The 16275-nt window shown below is 35.5% G+C and overlaps 1 protein-coding gene across 2 annotated transcripts in view; it reads right to left on the bottom strand.

The window, feature by feature from the left end:
- The window catches only part of Sec5 (secretory 5), a 49285-nt gene extending 37315 nt beyond the window's left edge, over positions 1-11970 (bottom strand). Inside the window, exons 1-4 of one of the 2 annotated variants that reach the window (XM_069825350.1) lie at positions 11488-11970; positions 11241-11388; positions 4901-4987; positions 912-1107 (exon numbers count right to left, since the gene is read on the bottom strand). In XM_069825350.1, coding sequence (XP_069681451.1) covers positions 912-1107; positions 4901-4987; positions 11241-11388; positions 11488-11749 — 693 coding nt within the window. In that variant the 5' untranslated portion in view covers positions 11750-11970. The remainder of the gene's footprint in view (positions 1-911; positions 1108-4900; positions 4988-11240; positions 11389-11487) is intronic. The other variant, XM_069825351.1, reaches the window with a different exon arrangement.
- Positions 11971-16275: the final 4305 nt, after the last annotated feature.

Genomic DNA, 16275 nt, shown 5'->3' on the forward strand with positions numbered 1-16275 from the left:
ATCTTACATTCTTCAAAAATATGACATGTGTTATATATCTGAGTATTGTATTACAGACTCAAAACTAGCTTAACTGTGAAGTTACAAATTTCTCTTGAGAAAATTGTACTAAATTGACTTAACTTGTTCTTCCTGTACAGTCCCAAATGTTATTTCAGTTGCTATTAAATGTCATTTTAGTTATGGTATACATTTTTCTCCAGACCTCAGGTAAATATATTAATGAAGATTTACTGAACACGATGTCATAAAAAACGGACTTCTTGGCATACTCTTTATAAATGAAAAACATAGCTTTAAAAAATATGTTGAGTTAAAAATTGATACTCTAATATTCATGTACTTTTGTATCTTCTATGTGTATATAGACCCTATTATTACATACTGTATGTATTTTACATTTATTAATATTATTGTGCTCAATGAACTCTCTTAATTTTGTGATATATTTTGTATAACTGATCTGAACTGCGCCCGAACACGAGCTTCTGCTCTTTCGGGCTGCAATGCCTAATGCAGCTCAAGTGCAAAGTATTAAATAAATAAATAAAAAAATAAATAAATAAACAGTGAAAAAAAAAAAAAAGAAAAAAAATGTTCCTTTTTTTTTATCACCTGCTATACCTTTTGTATTTAGTTTCTTTATAAAATTAAAAACAGGAAAGCTACAAATAGTGTTTCAACTTTTTACTCAAATAGAATTGTGAGAACATTGTGTATTGGACAGGCATAGACACTGGTATTCCTTATATTTTCCTGAAAATGGAGATCCCTAATGGTTTTAGTCATTTTCCTCTACAAGACCGTTTATATACCTAAAACACTATATCATAAATGAACTGCAAGAGTCTTCAATCTTTAAAAAATTATACATTAGTAATATCATGCAGGAATTCATTGCATTAGCATACTTTGAGGAATGAAAGCTGCCCTTCCTTTTGGCCATCAACCTTTCGACGAAGAAAAGCAAGACCAGCTCTTAAGTCATCAAATGTTGTGGCATGGTGATGCTCTAGTAGAAACCAGCCTGCTATGAACTGTTCTGATGCCAAATCGCCTGATCCCTCAGGGAACAGCTCATGTAGATCATCTTCCGGAAACTTTTTACTGTAAACATAGTAGTAGTTAGTAGAGTCAAAAACCATGCAATTGAAAATATAATAAATCCATTTTTAAATGTTGTAGTAATGTGTTTTGTTAGTAATTGGCTTTCCTTTGCTACCTGTGCTCTAATATGAATCATTTGTTGGAGGGCAAGTGGTCACAGACAACGGTCTACATTGGTCACCTTGATATACAGTGAAACCTGTTCAAATCGGAACCTGAATAATCCGGAATCCTGTCTATTTCGGAACAATTTATTGGTCCCGGCGAAATTTGTATGTATTATGTGTAATTTTTCCTGAATAAAACGGAAACTGTCCAATGCGGAAACGGAAACTGTCTGCTACTGTTCAAAACGGAAACAATATTTTGGACACACTATATTTTGTAACTACATTTTGAAACAGCGTGTAATTTCAAGGAATATACGAAATATGTAGGTCACTAAGATAAAAAGAAGTTTTCTTTGCAAAATTCTAGAGGGTACGAGGGTGTGTTGGCCTGTCGGTCATAAATTTTATTACCCTGTTGACTAGGCAGACGAGTCCCTTCAAAGATTTTCAATGCTTCATATCCGTAGACTGTCTTATAGCTAGACAGAGCGCAAGTGTAGTGATTTCCAGGTAAAAAAAAAAGTTGCATAAAATGTGGCATTAACATTAAGTGAAGAAGTAAAAGTTATCGAGATAAAGGAAAATTAGAAACGAAGTCTGTGTGAAATAATATTGAAGTAGAGTTGTGGAAAACTCAGGTGTGACACTTCAAAAGATAAAGATCATAATGAGTGAGTGGTGTACGGCCAATATTGGTGACACAAAAGGAACCAGAAAGCAACTGTTTATGTGAAAATAAATGAACTGTTGTGGGAGTGGGTTCTTCATGACCTTTCAAAGAACAAGCCAATTTCTGGACCTATCCTGCAAAGCAAGCTATTGAACTGGGAAAGAAATTAAATAAACCAGAATTCAAGGCTTCTAATAGATGGCTCCTAGTCCAATTAATTAATAATGTGCAGTGATATGCAGTACAGTATTAGAGTATAGTGTTAGATATTAAATAGAATGAGATTAGTAAACTTTAGTAATATTTAATGACTAATGAGGGAGTTACGATAATATTTATACAGAAAATGAGATTTTAATCAAGATGATTCACCAATGTAATAAGCGACACAAAGCTGATTTAATGTGATGAGTGTTAAATGGAATATTTTGTACTTCTTGCAGTTTGCGGTATGCCATTTTGTTTTTCATGTATATGAATGACAAAATATTCCATTTTAATGTCACACCTGAATAATACGGAAACCTGTCCACAACGGAAAAAAAAATTAGGACCATGTCACTTCCGTCCTGAACAGGTTTCACTGTATTAGTTTGCAAACTACAATACGAGTTCTTGAACACACTGGTGTCATAGGTATCAAGGAAGCTCATGCTTTGATCAAAGAATGGGTTTCAATTGTCCCTATTGGATCAGAACTTTTTATTAGCATTCCTGTAAGAACTGGCTTATTAAGTACTGAAGGAAGAACTTCATAATACATTCTGGAGGGTTTGAAGTGAAAGACCAGCTATGAGATAATCTAAATTTCTCACTCAAGATACTTATCTACCTTTGCGAGAAGAATGTGCAATTTTATCCAATTTTTTAAACTCTTTTTTCTTGATTACTTGACACAAATTAAGGATTTTCACACAACATAAAGTCCTTAAATATTTTTTGGGGGCAGGAGGGCAAATTTTTTAAGCAAAAACGGAAATTTGTTTGTTTTAGTCCTTGACTCACAGTTTTGTTGTTAGAAGAAAATTTCTTTCACTATCTCACTCCTAAAAGAACACAGAATAAACTGTGAAAACAGTTTTGCCCTATCTTATACCATTGTGGAAAAATGTAATTTTATTTTTTTGAAAATTTTAAACATGAAAATAAAAAATTAAGGTCTTGGAGTTTTAAATTAACTTTCTTAAGTAGTAGGTCACTGTTTATAGTCTGGCACTTAGCTGCGTTAATCAGCTTCATTTTGGTGCAAGAATGATGAAAATATTTCAATTGTAAGTGCACTTTGTGTTAACATTAGTTGTAAAATGCTGTGAAACTGAACAAGGAGAAAAATCATCTACATCCTGAACATATAAAAAAAAAAAGTGTAAAACCAAACACACAGTTTCCTGGCTGCATGAAAAATAATACAAACTCTACTGCCAAAATCGAATTGTTATTAGACCTACACGAAAAATATATATAATTGACAGAATGGGGTGGACTGAAACTTGCAGAACTGCATTTCCAGTTTAAAGAAAGTGTGTTTCCATCAGTAAAACTCACAAGCAAACGTTCTGATGGAGGTAGATAAAAAAGTTAAATTTTTTTCTTCCACCATGTTAATAATGTCACAGCATTTGTTTACAATTACCCCCTGTTTACAATTACCCTGGTCTACCCTAGATGCACTCTTAATTTTATAACATAACTAGTGGCTTGTGCAGCAAATGCTGCAAACTAAGTTCATTAGACATTCAAATAAACATTTTTCAGATTTATTTTCAATGAAGAATACCAGACATTTGGAAAGTTATTTGCTTCCATAACAGTGAAAGATACTCTCTCTCTCGAGCCAATACTTAAGAGAACCACGCATATAAATATCTACACCACACCGCCATTAAATATATGAAAAAGACCCAACCCCACTTGATTAATAACTATAAAAAAATTTGATTTTTAATAATATTATTATCTTACGTAAGTTTTATAGCTTTCAGTAACATATACTATAGGCCTATATAATATATAGCCGCCACTCAGTAAAATATAGAAATCAAAATCTAATTTAAGTTATTCTCTACATCTACTTATATAACCCCAAAACGTTTCACTTTCATATCATCAATATAACATTAATATGTATAATTAATGAAAAATAGTCACATCATGGCATTAACTACAATAATATTTCATTTCTAATGGTAATAATGTCATCAAACCACCTCAAGTTTTGTAGTTTTTAATATCCAATACACAGCTGTACCCAGAAAATTACACACCACAGAATCAGACTTTTAAATTATTTTTAGTAAGTGTTAAAGTTTTTAATAACCAATTTAATTTGAGCTCTAATATGTCAGCATTCTTGCAAATCATGGCCTTCGTATAATATTGTTAACTGTAGTGTGTGTTTTGTTTTATTCTGAAGTGCAACACTGCCGACTTGATGCTCGCTTCGCTTCTCCTTTACAAAAAAGCAAAGGGAATATCAAGTCGGCTGTGAATGCTATTAGCTAGTTCTCAAAACTGACGACAGATGGATTTTGGAAAATAGGAAAATTATGTTTAAAAATTGGCATTTCACTGAAAACTACTATTTTTCTGAAAAACTTCGAGTTCCAAGCTTCAAAATGAGGGGTCATTTATTAAAATCCGTCCAGCCGTTTTCCCGTAATTTCCATTACCAGTTCAAATTATATATGAAATTAAACAGCAGTCTCTGTATGCTTATTATTATGCCAGATAAAGGGCTGAGAAATGGCCAGTACGTGTTAAGAGCACTAGAGATTGGAAACGCTGTAGAATTATGCTGACAGTATGACAGTGACAATCATACTGACAGGTCGTTGACAGACAATACATGGGTAGGTATCAGGGGCATTATCTCTGATCCTATGTGTAAATAATATGGCAAGGAAAAAGAAATTATGTCACACAACATGCTCCACTGTCATGAATTGGATGGAGTCAGGCACAAACATCTCGGAGAAGGGGATCAAACCAACAATCCATGCGAATTCATACTTGCCTCTGGATTGCTTGTATGGTCTCTGTATGTGGGGTAAACAATGGGTCATTTTTTAGGTCTGTGCCTATGGACCACTTGCAGGTCGTCCTAGAATAGAAGGAGAAGAAAAAGAAGAAGCAAGTGGTCAGTTCCCGTAAGAAAATGAGTCATTAAAGGTAGGGACTAAATGTAAGAAGAAGATATTTTTAAAGTCAATACATCAAAAGCGCTCTTCTGTTTCCTGTAACTTCCTAATTAGGCCTACAATAAAGTTAGGCCCGGTTTCTTCAACCTTTGTTAAATTATAACAGTGTGTTATTCCATTTTAACTGTAAACTTAACAGTTGAAGCATTTCTTCAACTACTGTTAGTACTAACAGGCTGTTAAAACCTATGTTAATTTAACTGCCCAATTTCATGCAGTTAAATGACTTAACTCTCTGTTAGCATAGAAGTTTCCAATATGGCTGGTGTGTTAGATGCTGAACTTACATATCTTGATTATTTATAAAATGATATCCATGAATACATAAACAGAGGGGATGATTTCTGTGATTTGACAGACCAGAAGTTCATACAAAGGTATAGGCTATTTTCTGTCAAGCCTCACTTTTTGCTTTCAACTTAGATCCGTTTGTTTGTTTATTCTCATTAATTGGTTTATATTGCGAAATAATTTCCAGCAGAAGGTTTCTTTCGAACGAAGAGAAATTAGTCCCATGATTTCTTTTTGTTCCAGTGTTTTCCATTTCATAACAGCAATACCAATACACCGCTCACGATATTGTGATACAAACGAGGAAAGAAGCAGAAATCAAACCTGAGAGAATAGAAAGACTTCTATTAAATAACAGAAACAAGCGAGAATCGCAATTGTCACAGTTCAGAAAACAGAAATGAGCCTATACTTGGTTATAGGTTATGGTTAAACTCTAGAATCTCTGGTCCTAACAGAGAGTTAATAAACAGAATGTTAAAATGTGAAATGTAAAGTTGAAGAAACGCAATATTTTTAACAGCAATTCATACTTTTAACTTACAGTTAATTAACGCTATGTTAGGTGCATTTTAACAAAGGTTGAAGAAACCGGACCTTAAGATTTTAATTTTTTCAATAATCGAACTGTATTTCGTAAACGATGATCATCATTGTCATCGCCATCATCATCATTACTGTAATTTCGAGATGAAATAGAGGGTCACAATGAGAGAGAGGGGAGGGGGAGGCACGGAGGGTGGGTGAGTGTGTGTGTGTGTGCGCGCGCGCATGTCAAAATCTAAGATATAAACTGCTTATCCTGAAAGCGATAATAATCCTCTCTCTAATGCATTATTTTTAAGAATTAATTTAGGCCTATTCAGGTATATGAAAATTTAATATTGCATATTACTCAATAATTTGTTTTCTTTTTTAATATAAATTTTCAGTCTTTACAAACCTCCATACAGAGATTAATACAGAGTGTTCGCTTACATAATGTAGGTCAAACAGGCAGCATGTGTCTGGCACCAAAGCCATGCAACATGCGACAAACTGTCTCCCACACACTTAGCAGTCCAGTTCAGTCTCTCTGTAGGAGTGGTTGTATTGACGTTAGATTGCGTGTTATTCTTCTGAATATATTAGTGAAGTGTTTAGATTTAATAGTTGTGGATAGAGGAGACGGCCTCCAGATATAGACGGTAGCTGCGAATACATTGAATAAGCAGTTGCAGACAGCCAATAAGGGTGGTCCTCCAGTTGGGCGGTTGGGTGAAGGGTTAACAACTCATCACTTTAAAAAAGAGCTTCTTGTAAAACTCCAATATAAACCACGGAATGGGTCTGATTCTTTGGTGCGACCACAGTAAAGGAATAAGGTTATGAGATATGATACTTGGAATGTAATTAAATGGATTTGAGGGAATTCGTATTGATGGTGGGAACTGGATTAATCTTGCTCAGGATAGGGACTGATGGCGGGCTTATGTGAGGGCGGCAATGAATCTCCAGGTTCCTTAAAATCCATTTTTAAGTAAGTGGTTGTGTTTATGTTAAATTGCGTTAGTGAAGTGATTGCGTGTTATTCTTCTGATTGTGTTAGTGAAGTGTTTAGATTAGCTTATTCACATGGGACCACAGAAATTTACATTTAGAGCAAAGGATTTCCTTGGTAGATACTTATCTCAAAAAGAGTGATGTTGGAAAGGTAAAAAGACGATTTATAAGAAAATTTCCTATCTTACCATTCCACATAGAAACAGCACCAAAAGACTTCTCTTAAACCTAAATACTTCACTAATGCAATCAGAAGAATAACACGCAATCTAATATCAACACAACCACTTCTAAACCTAAACACTTCAGTGACACAATCAGAAGAATAACATGCAATCACTTCACTAACGCAATCTAACATAAACACAACCACTTACTTAAAAATGGCTTTTAAGGAACCTGGAGATTCATTGCCTCCCTCACATAAGCCCGCCATACTTCACCTTTCATCAACGAAATAGAATACAGTAGAACCTCTATTATCCGTGGTAATGAAAGGGGTGGACTGAACGGTTAATCGAAAAAATCGGATAATCCATACCATAAAATATTTTCGTAAATGAAGTGAATAATTCTTGAAATTTCGTAATTTCTTCCGTAGTCTTCTGTTTAACACGCTAGGTAGTCGTCAAGGACGTGTTTTTAAGGGGCAAGAAAGCTCCTTGTAATGGCTGTAAGCAGAAAGATAGGAATAGTAGAGGTCTCATGTTGTAGATTTACATACTCTATACACTTTATCCTTGATTTTTATTAAATTGCGCACAGTTGTAACATCAGTCTCGTATTCTGATGCGAGATGAGCCACAGTTTCTCTTTTCCCAAATCACTCAATTATATGCATTTTTCGATATTTATCACAAAAGTTTTCTTTTAACATTCATGGAATACGTTTTATATAGAAGTTGTACAGTACGGCAACTTGAACAGTAGACCAAACTGGAAGTGTAAAGGCTTGTAATAACACTCTCTAGAAAAAAAATATACGTACTAATATAACGTACAGTAGTACTTCATATGTTTCTGTACCAAAAGAGTGAGCGGAAAACAGTCGGATAATCCGCCAATCGGTTAATAGAGTGTCGGTTAATCGGGGTTCTACTGTATGTTCAAAACCAAGCTCTCACACTCATTACTGGTGGAATCAAAACAACTCCAATAGATTCTAACGTCAACACAACCCTTCTAAGAGAGAGTGAACTAGACTGAAAAGTAAGTGAGCAATGGTTCACAGCATGCTGTAGGACCTTCTTGCTAGTGATACACCACCTGGTTGGCCTACATTATGTAAGAAAATGCTCTGTATTATGCACTGATGTTACAGTTTATGCATTCTGAACAACTACTATTTTTTTTTAAATTTTAATTGCAGATAGAGAAGTCCTTAACGTATGTTAATACTTACATTATTGCGGTGAAAATTACTGTAAAAGGAGTACCAGTATCAGTATGAAACAGAAGGAAAAGCAAATTCAAATTAAGCAAAAACTCGTCACATTCTTCAGTTATCAATTCTTGTTTAGGTGTTCCTAATTTTGTTTTATGTCATAGTGTGTATCATTTTTGGCTGGATTTTAAACGCTATAAATGCATAAATATATAGGCCTAAGCTTAAGAAAAAATAGACATTTTAAATCTATATATTATTTAATGTACCGAAGTACATATGATATTTCCATGCAGATATTCTGCGTCATCATACGATGAAAGAGTAATGGAACAGAGAAAAATTCTCTCCGGCACCAGGATTTGAACCCAGGAACTTAAAAATTAGACGATTCTGTCCGATGCCGGGGTGGTATCCGGTATGGCTTAATGGATAAAGCATCAGCATGTAGAGCTGAAAACCCAGGTTCAAATCCCGGCGCCGGAGAGAATTTTTCTCCATTCCATTACTCTTTCATCGTATGATGACGCAGAATATCTGCATGGAAATATCATATGTACTTCGGTACATTAAATAATATATATGATATGCGTAAATCACTTGTGATTTAAAACGGCGCTTATTCCGTCGGATCCCAGCCAACTAGTCACTCATAACGAGCGCACCTCAGCACATGTGTGGACTTCAGTCCTTCGTTCATAGACATCTATGACGTAGTGCAGAGGGTGGCCACTAGAGGGAACCCAAGAGTTGGAACTTAAAACTGAGGCGATTCTGTCCGACACCGGGGTGGTATCCGGTGTGGCTTAGTGGATAAAGCATCAGCACGTAGAGCTGAAAACCCGGGTTCAAATCCCAGCGCCAGAGAGAATTTTTCTCCGTTCCATTACTCTTTCATTGTATTTTAAATCTAGCTCTTCTATGTTTGGGATAGGAGGAAGCCATCCTCTCACCCTCTCGAAAAATAACAATAGCATACTGCAATCAGCTAGGATAATAACGAATTGTAGGTCAAGAACTTTACACTACCTTTGCTTCAGAGAATATATAGCGGCCCAACTCCGGGAATACAAAGGTAACAACCGCGATAATATACCGGAGAATAAAATTAAACAGGCTGTCTTGAAAAGGGACCTCTTTCTAGACAACAAATTCGTTAGAGCATTACAGTGAGATGATCAGGTATCAAAACAAATGAGTAATTCTCCAGAAAAACTACACTGAAGGAGGCATATCTTCCTTCCTTCTTTAACAATTACTAACATAGCATGTATGTATTTATTTACACTGCAAGTGGGCAAACACCTGGTGGCAGTGGTAACTTAATTACACACAATAAAAATTAAATACAAAATAAATTAATACACAATAACATGTGGGAGATCCAGGACAAATTACTGCATCCTGAACTTCTTGTAATAACACGATGAAACAGTAATGGAACGGAGAAAAATTCTCTCTGGCAACAGGACTTGAACCCGGGTTTTCAGCTCTACGTGCTGATGCTTTGTACACTAACCCACACCGGATACAACCCCGACGCCGGTCAGAATCGTCTCAGATTAAGCTCCAACTCTTGGGTTCCCTCTAGTGGCCGCCCTCTGCACTACGTCATAGATGTCTATGAACGCAGGACCGAAGTCCACACATGTGCTGAGGTGCACTCGATATGAGTGACTAGTTGGCCGGGATCCGACGGAATAAGCGCCGTCTTAAATCACGGAGTGATTTACGCATATCATATATATTATTTTAATGTACCAAAGTACATAATCTTAAGTGGAGGGAAGAATACAAAAGTGCAGTAGAATATGTTGTTGTTGTTTTCTAATGCCAGGCGTTTGACAATAAAGTCATTTGACCTCTTGCACTCCAATATTTTTAAAAAATGTTATGTTTTATTTAACGACGCTCGCAACTGAAGAGGTTATATCAGCGTCGCCGGATGTGCCGGAATTTTGTCCCGCAGGAGTTCTTTTACATGCCAGTAAATCTACTGACATGAGCCTGTCGCATTTAAGCACACTTAAATGCCATTGACCTGGCCCGGGATCGAACCCGCAATCTTGGGCATAGAAGGCCAGCGCTATACCAACTCGCCAACCAGATCGACAATATTTTTCAAAGATATTATCATGGCCACCCACTGAAGCACAGATTTTGAGGTGTTCCGAATCTATTTCTTGGTTTGAGTTGCACAATGGACAGTTAGGGGACTGATATATTCCAATTCTATGCAGGTGTTTGGCTAAACAAGCATGGCCTGTTGCCAATCTAAATGCAGTTACAGACAATTTTCGTAGTAAATCGGGAATTAACTGTGGATTGTGATGCAGAGAGTTCCATTTTTTCCCTTGGGATTGTGTTATCAAATTTTGTTTGTTGAAGTCTAAGTATGGAGATTTAATAAATCTTTTCACGGAGTAATACGTAGATTTAGTAACAGGTCTGTAAGTAGCAGTGCTGCCCTTCTTTGCTAAAGCATCAGCATTCTCGTTTCCCAGTATTCCACAATGGGATGGTATCCATTGGAATACAATTCTTTTATTGAGTGGTATTAATTGAGAGAGCATTTTAGTTATTTCTGCTGTTTGAGATGAAGGTGTGTGTTTAGAGACTAGCAGTAGAATATACAGTTAAATACCAAACGATTTTTAAGCTGAAAGTATTTGTGGCTACTAATAAAACCACATGTTTATCACTATATACAGCTCAGAAAAGTGAGTGAAGAAAAAAATAATTATCCTTCCTTCAGTGTAGCTTTTCTGGAGAATTAGCAACAAATTTAATATAGCGTAGCTAGTCTAGCTTACAGATCTAAAGTTTAAATTGTTATGATGGTGAAAAAGTTAGTGATGGTGGTGACGATGGCGGTTTTGTGTTGTGGTGCTGATGATGATGATATATCTCAGAAATTATTCCATGCTAAAATGGCATACTCATTTTCCTCTACTGAAAGACCAAGAGGATCCTCCTGCTGATAACTGGTTGGCGATAAAGATCTTCGTCCCCAAGCAAGTGTTTGCAGCGGTGCTTCTTCAACCCATACAGCACTCTCTTTCATTGGCCCAATTGTCTCATGGTAACCTATACGAAAAATAAAATCAAGAGCAGTTTCCATAACGCTCTAGGACTAAGCATGCCACTAGAATATGTTATTTAAAGACATGAAAGCAAGTCACATACCTCGGAATTGTACCGTGGATGTCCCTTTTCCACCTGAACGAGTTGTGACTATAATATCTCCACGACCTTTTCCTGGTCCAGATCGGGCAATAATTTTGTTTGTAGATTTCCATTCTGCTGACAATAAGCAGTCACAGCCACATATCGTTAATCCTTGAAGATCGGTTGGTCCTGTACCCAAAAATTCACCTCTTACCGTAACACGAGTCCCAGGAGGCCCTTCCTTAGGGGATACTCCCGTAACAACAGGGGGAGGTCCCATCTTCTAACCTCTCACTTCCTTCTGTACTACACTGTTCAGCTTTTGATGACACCTTTAATACAAATGTCACACATACATGTTCTTTGATAAAAATATAATAAGAACTTCACTACAATTTTTCAAACAAAATGAGAGGTTTTCAGTTACTACGTTTATCGAATTTTCAAATGTCAAACTCCATTGAATAAAAGCTGAGAGAAAGCTGTCATGCAAAAATAGGCATTTAGAAGACCGTGATCATTTCACTGATACAGTACTGCCAATAAAACAAGTCGAAATGTAACATTTAGCTTATTCCCGCTGTACACGTAGAACTTCCCTCCCTGCAGAAAGAAGATAAGTCAGTCATAACAGGCTAACACAGAATGAACAAATTTGATAAATTATTTTGTGTTTGAATTTTATATTTGTTAAAATGACGATGTCTTATGTAATATATTTCTGTATTAGACTACAGTAACGTGCAAATTAATCCGAACACGATATATTTTTACATTTTCTGTCATTGTTGGCCTCACAGCTGCTCATACCGCTTTAATTGACGTCTGTAGTACGTGTAATTCCATTGTTGAAAGTCTGTCATTATTTTTTTTATAATATGTGACATTTTGCCTGTCGTTTTGTACTTATAAGCATTTCAGTTGTTTTGAAGACTTAATACTGCAATCCTGTGTACATTCTGTCGTCTTCACAAATGGATACAACTCCACGAAAACGGTCTAAAATTATAACATTAGCAGAGCATTCTTCTATGACACAGAGGCAAATTGCTGCAGAATGTCACATCGGTTTGGTTACTGTTAATTCGATCATAAAACGATACAGGGAGACTGGATCCATCACACCCCAGAAAAAAGGAAACTATGGCCGGAAAAGGAAGACTTCACCTGCAGATGATCGTTTAATTGTCAGGAAAAGTAAATTAAATCCTAGACTAACTGCTGTCGACTTAACCCGCGAGTTAATGGCTACCACTGGGGCGAATATTCACGTCACAACAGTGCGGCGTAGGCTTTTGGAAGCTGGACGAAGGGCTCTAAGCCTATTAAGAAGCAACTGCTAACCCCTGTTATGTGCAAAAAACGCTTAATGTGGGCAAAATTACATCAACACTGGACAGTGAATGACTGGAAGAACGTACTTTTTTCCGATGAGTCTCATTTCGAGGTCCACGGCCACCGTGTTTCTTACGTACGGAAAGGACCCGAAAAAGTAACAGCAGCTCATCTCCAACAAGCACCCAAATACCCCCCCCCCTAAAGTAATGTTTTGGGGTTCTTTTACACATGAAGGGCCTGGAGCATTAATACCTATCTGAAAAATATATTCACTTATTGGAAACCAGAATCGTACCCCAGCTGCAAAAATCATTTCCGGATGGCAGAGGTGTGTTCCAACAAGACCTGGCACCATACCATACGTCTCGAAAAACTACAAAATTCTTCAACAAGAAGAATATTCAGGTACTCCCCTGGCCAGGCAACTCACCCGACATCAACCCCATTGAGAACTTGTGGTCAATTTGCAAAAGAAGAATACAAAAAATGGATTGTTCTACAAAGGAGAAGATGATTTCTGCCCTCATTGGTGCATGGTTTCGCGATGAAGAAATGAAGAATATTTGTGGGAAATTAGTGGAATCCATGCCAAATCGTCTCAGAGCTGTTATCAGGAACAAGGGAGGCCACATAGATTACTGAGGTATGTCTTAGATCCTTTTTTTTTATCCTGTTTGAGTGTTTTTGCGTAAGTAATTACGTTGTTCGGATTAATTTGCACGCTACTGTATTTCATGCAGAACTTTATTATTTATGTCCTTTGTGCCTTTCCTACAGAGTAGAGTAAAATTTGTTCACATGAAGCAAAACTTATGAAGTCAGCTTCTAAAATACTGGTTTTGAGAATCAAATTCGTATTATTTTTTAACAAAATTTTGAATTAATTCATGAAATAAAGACTTTTTTTTTGTTAAATCTTTAACAGATTTTTTAGAAACCCCATAAGTCAAACATTTTCAAACCTGAATATTGAGTCACATTCTATTTAACAAAATCTTTTGCATATTATGTTTTTACCAACATTTTCAATTTCAAGTATTCCAATTCTTAACTCATGCATTTCTTTTACACATTTTTTTTTTTTTTTTTTTTTGCGTTTCCCCAAAACTTTGTATTTCGTGACTTTAGAGGATTTCTATATATATATATATATATATATATATATATATATATATATATATATATATAAAGATTCAATTCTTAAAATTCTTAAAAATAAAGATATAATTTAGGTCAATAATTAAGAATCATGACTCGCGTTACAGAATGCGCGCTGGTTCGATTCCTCATTGGGGAAGAAATTTTCTCATGAAATTTCGGCCAGTGTATGGGACCAGTGCCCACCCAGCATCGTGATGCACTTGGGGAGCTATGATAGGTAGCGAAATCCGGTTGCGAATACCAGCTATAACGACTGGGGGGGATCATCGTGCTAACCACACGATACCTCCATTCTCGTTGGATGATCGTCCACCTCTGCTTCGGTATGTGGGCGTGAGGCCAGCAGCCGGCTGGTCGGTCTAGGCCCTTCACGGGCTGAGCGCCACGGATTATTATTAATTAAGAATCATAGATGTTAGAATAAGTAACAGTAATATTTTGCCAATAGTCTTGCCCTATCGTTCATAATGCAATGTATTATTTTTAACGTTTGTTTGTTTGCTTGTTTACTAACTTATTACCACAGAAATCCAATAAAATACTGTATAAATCTAATAGAAATGAATATCATACTCCAAGACAAAAGTCTACTTTCCCATTGATTGAGCCTTAATGTCATACAAGTGCAGCAGTTAAACATGCTGCTAGTTTCGGCCCAAGACTTTATAATACAGAGGTGTGAAAATTATTAGAATAATCTTAATTTTAAAGGTTTTTTAATAGTTCCTTCACAACTATTCATTGAATTGATGAATATTGGTATATAATATTACTATACTGATGTAGGATATATTCACTACTAACAATGCCGGAAAGCATTGTTGTACATTGGTATTTTTCTTATTTTACAATTGTTATGGGAATTCAGAAATTATTATATTATGTTGGCGGAATTGGAAACATCAAAAATTAATTAAGAAATGCTTTAAGCAAATTGTTCTTTGCGTTTACATTGTTGTGAAGGTTCAAATGAACGTATACATCTGTTTTGTGCATATAATTTTTTATGTTTCCAATTCCGCCAACATAATATAATAATTTCTGAATTCCCATAACAATTGTAAAATAAGAAAAATACCAATGTACAACAATGCTTTCCGGCATTGTTAGTAGTAAATATATCCTACATCAGTATAGTAATATATACCAATATTCATCAATTCAATGAATATTTGTGAAGGAACTATTAAAAAACCTTTAAAATTAAGATTATTCTAATAATTTTCACACCTCTGTAAAATTACAAATCATTTTCCAAATTTGAAATGTTTTAAAATTGAACTTTCTAAAAAAGAAATTTATAGAATTCATAATATATTAACAAATGGTCTATTTTTTACCTTTTTATTTCTGTCGACTATATTCATGTTTTCATTGAATATCATTGGTTTCTGTCTGATTGTCAGTTCATATTGAATGTGTTTTCTTTTTTTTTTTCTCTTGTGTGTTAGCTGTCGATGTGAATTAAGTTAGTGTATTTAGTAAACTATCTTTGTAAATTTTATATTGTATTTTTAGCTCTAAGACCACACAGTACACGAGCCTGGGTTTTACAGTAGTGGCTAGAAACATTTTTTGGTATATACTCATTCATTCATTCATTTATTTTATTCCATAGATCTTACATGAGCAATGAAGCTTTAAGATGTGGAACAAGTCAAAATTTTACAATGTTACAATTTTTACAGTTTTACAATTTAGTAATTTTCTACAATTTTTTACAATATTTTGGCAAGATGTAGTGAGATGAGGTGAAGTTCGAGGATTTGCCAAAAGATTATCCGGCATTTGCCTTTTGAATTTCTACTCGCTTTGCTTACTAGCTAAATAAAAAAAGAAAAGATTATGTACTGTAATTTTCAATTATGTAATAAACATCCTATCCATTACGGTATCCATGGAAACGTATAAATTTAATTCCTTATAATTTAAAAGTCACAAATATACGAGTAGTTACTTACTAAATACAATATATAATGATATAATTGAATACTTACTTACTTACAAATGGCTTTTAAGGAACCCGAAGGTTCATTGCCGCCCTCACATAAGCCCGCCATCGGTCCCTATCCTGTGCAAGATTAATCCAGTCTCTATCATCACACCCCACTTCCTTCAAATCCATTTTAATATTATCCTCCCATCTACGTCTCGGCCTCCCTAAAGGTCTTTTTCCCTCCGGTCTCCCAACTAACACTCTATATCCATTTCTGGATTCGCCCATACGTGCTACATGCCCTGCCCATCTCAAACGTCTGGATTTAATGTTCCTAATTATGTCAGGTGAAGAATACAATGCGTGCAGTT

The sequence above is a fragment of the Periplaneta americana genome, chromosome 5 (assembly GCF_040183065.1).
Source record: "Periplaneta americana isolate PAMFEO1 chromosome 5, P.americana_PAMFEO1_priV1, whole genome shotgun sequence".
Classification (NCBI taxonomy): domain Eukaryota; kingdom Metazoa; phylum Arthropoda; class Insecta; order Blattodea; family Blattidae; genus Periplaneta; species Periplaneta americana.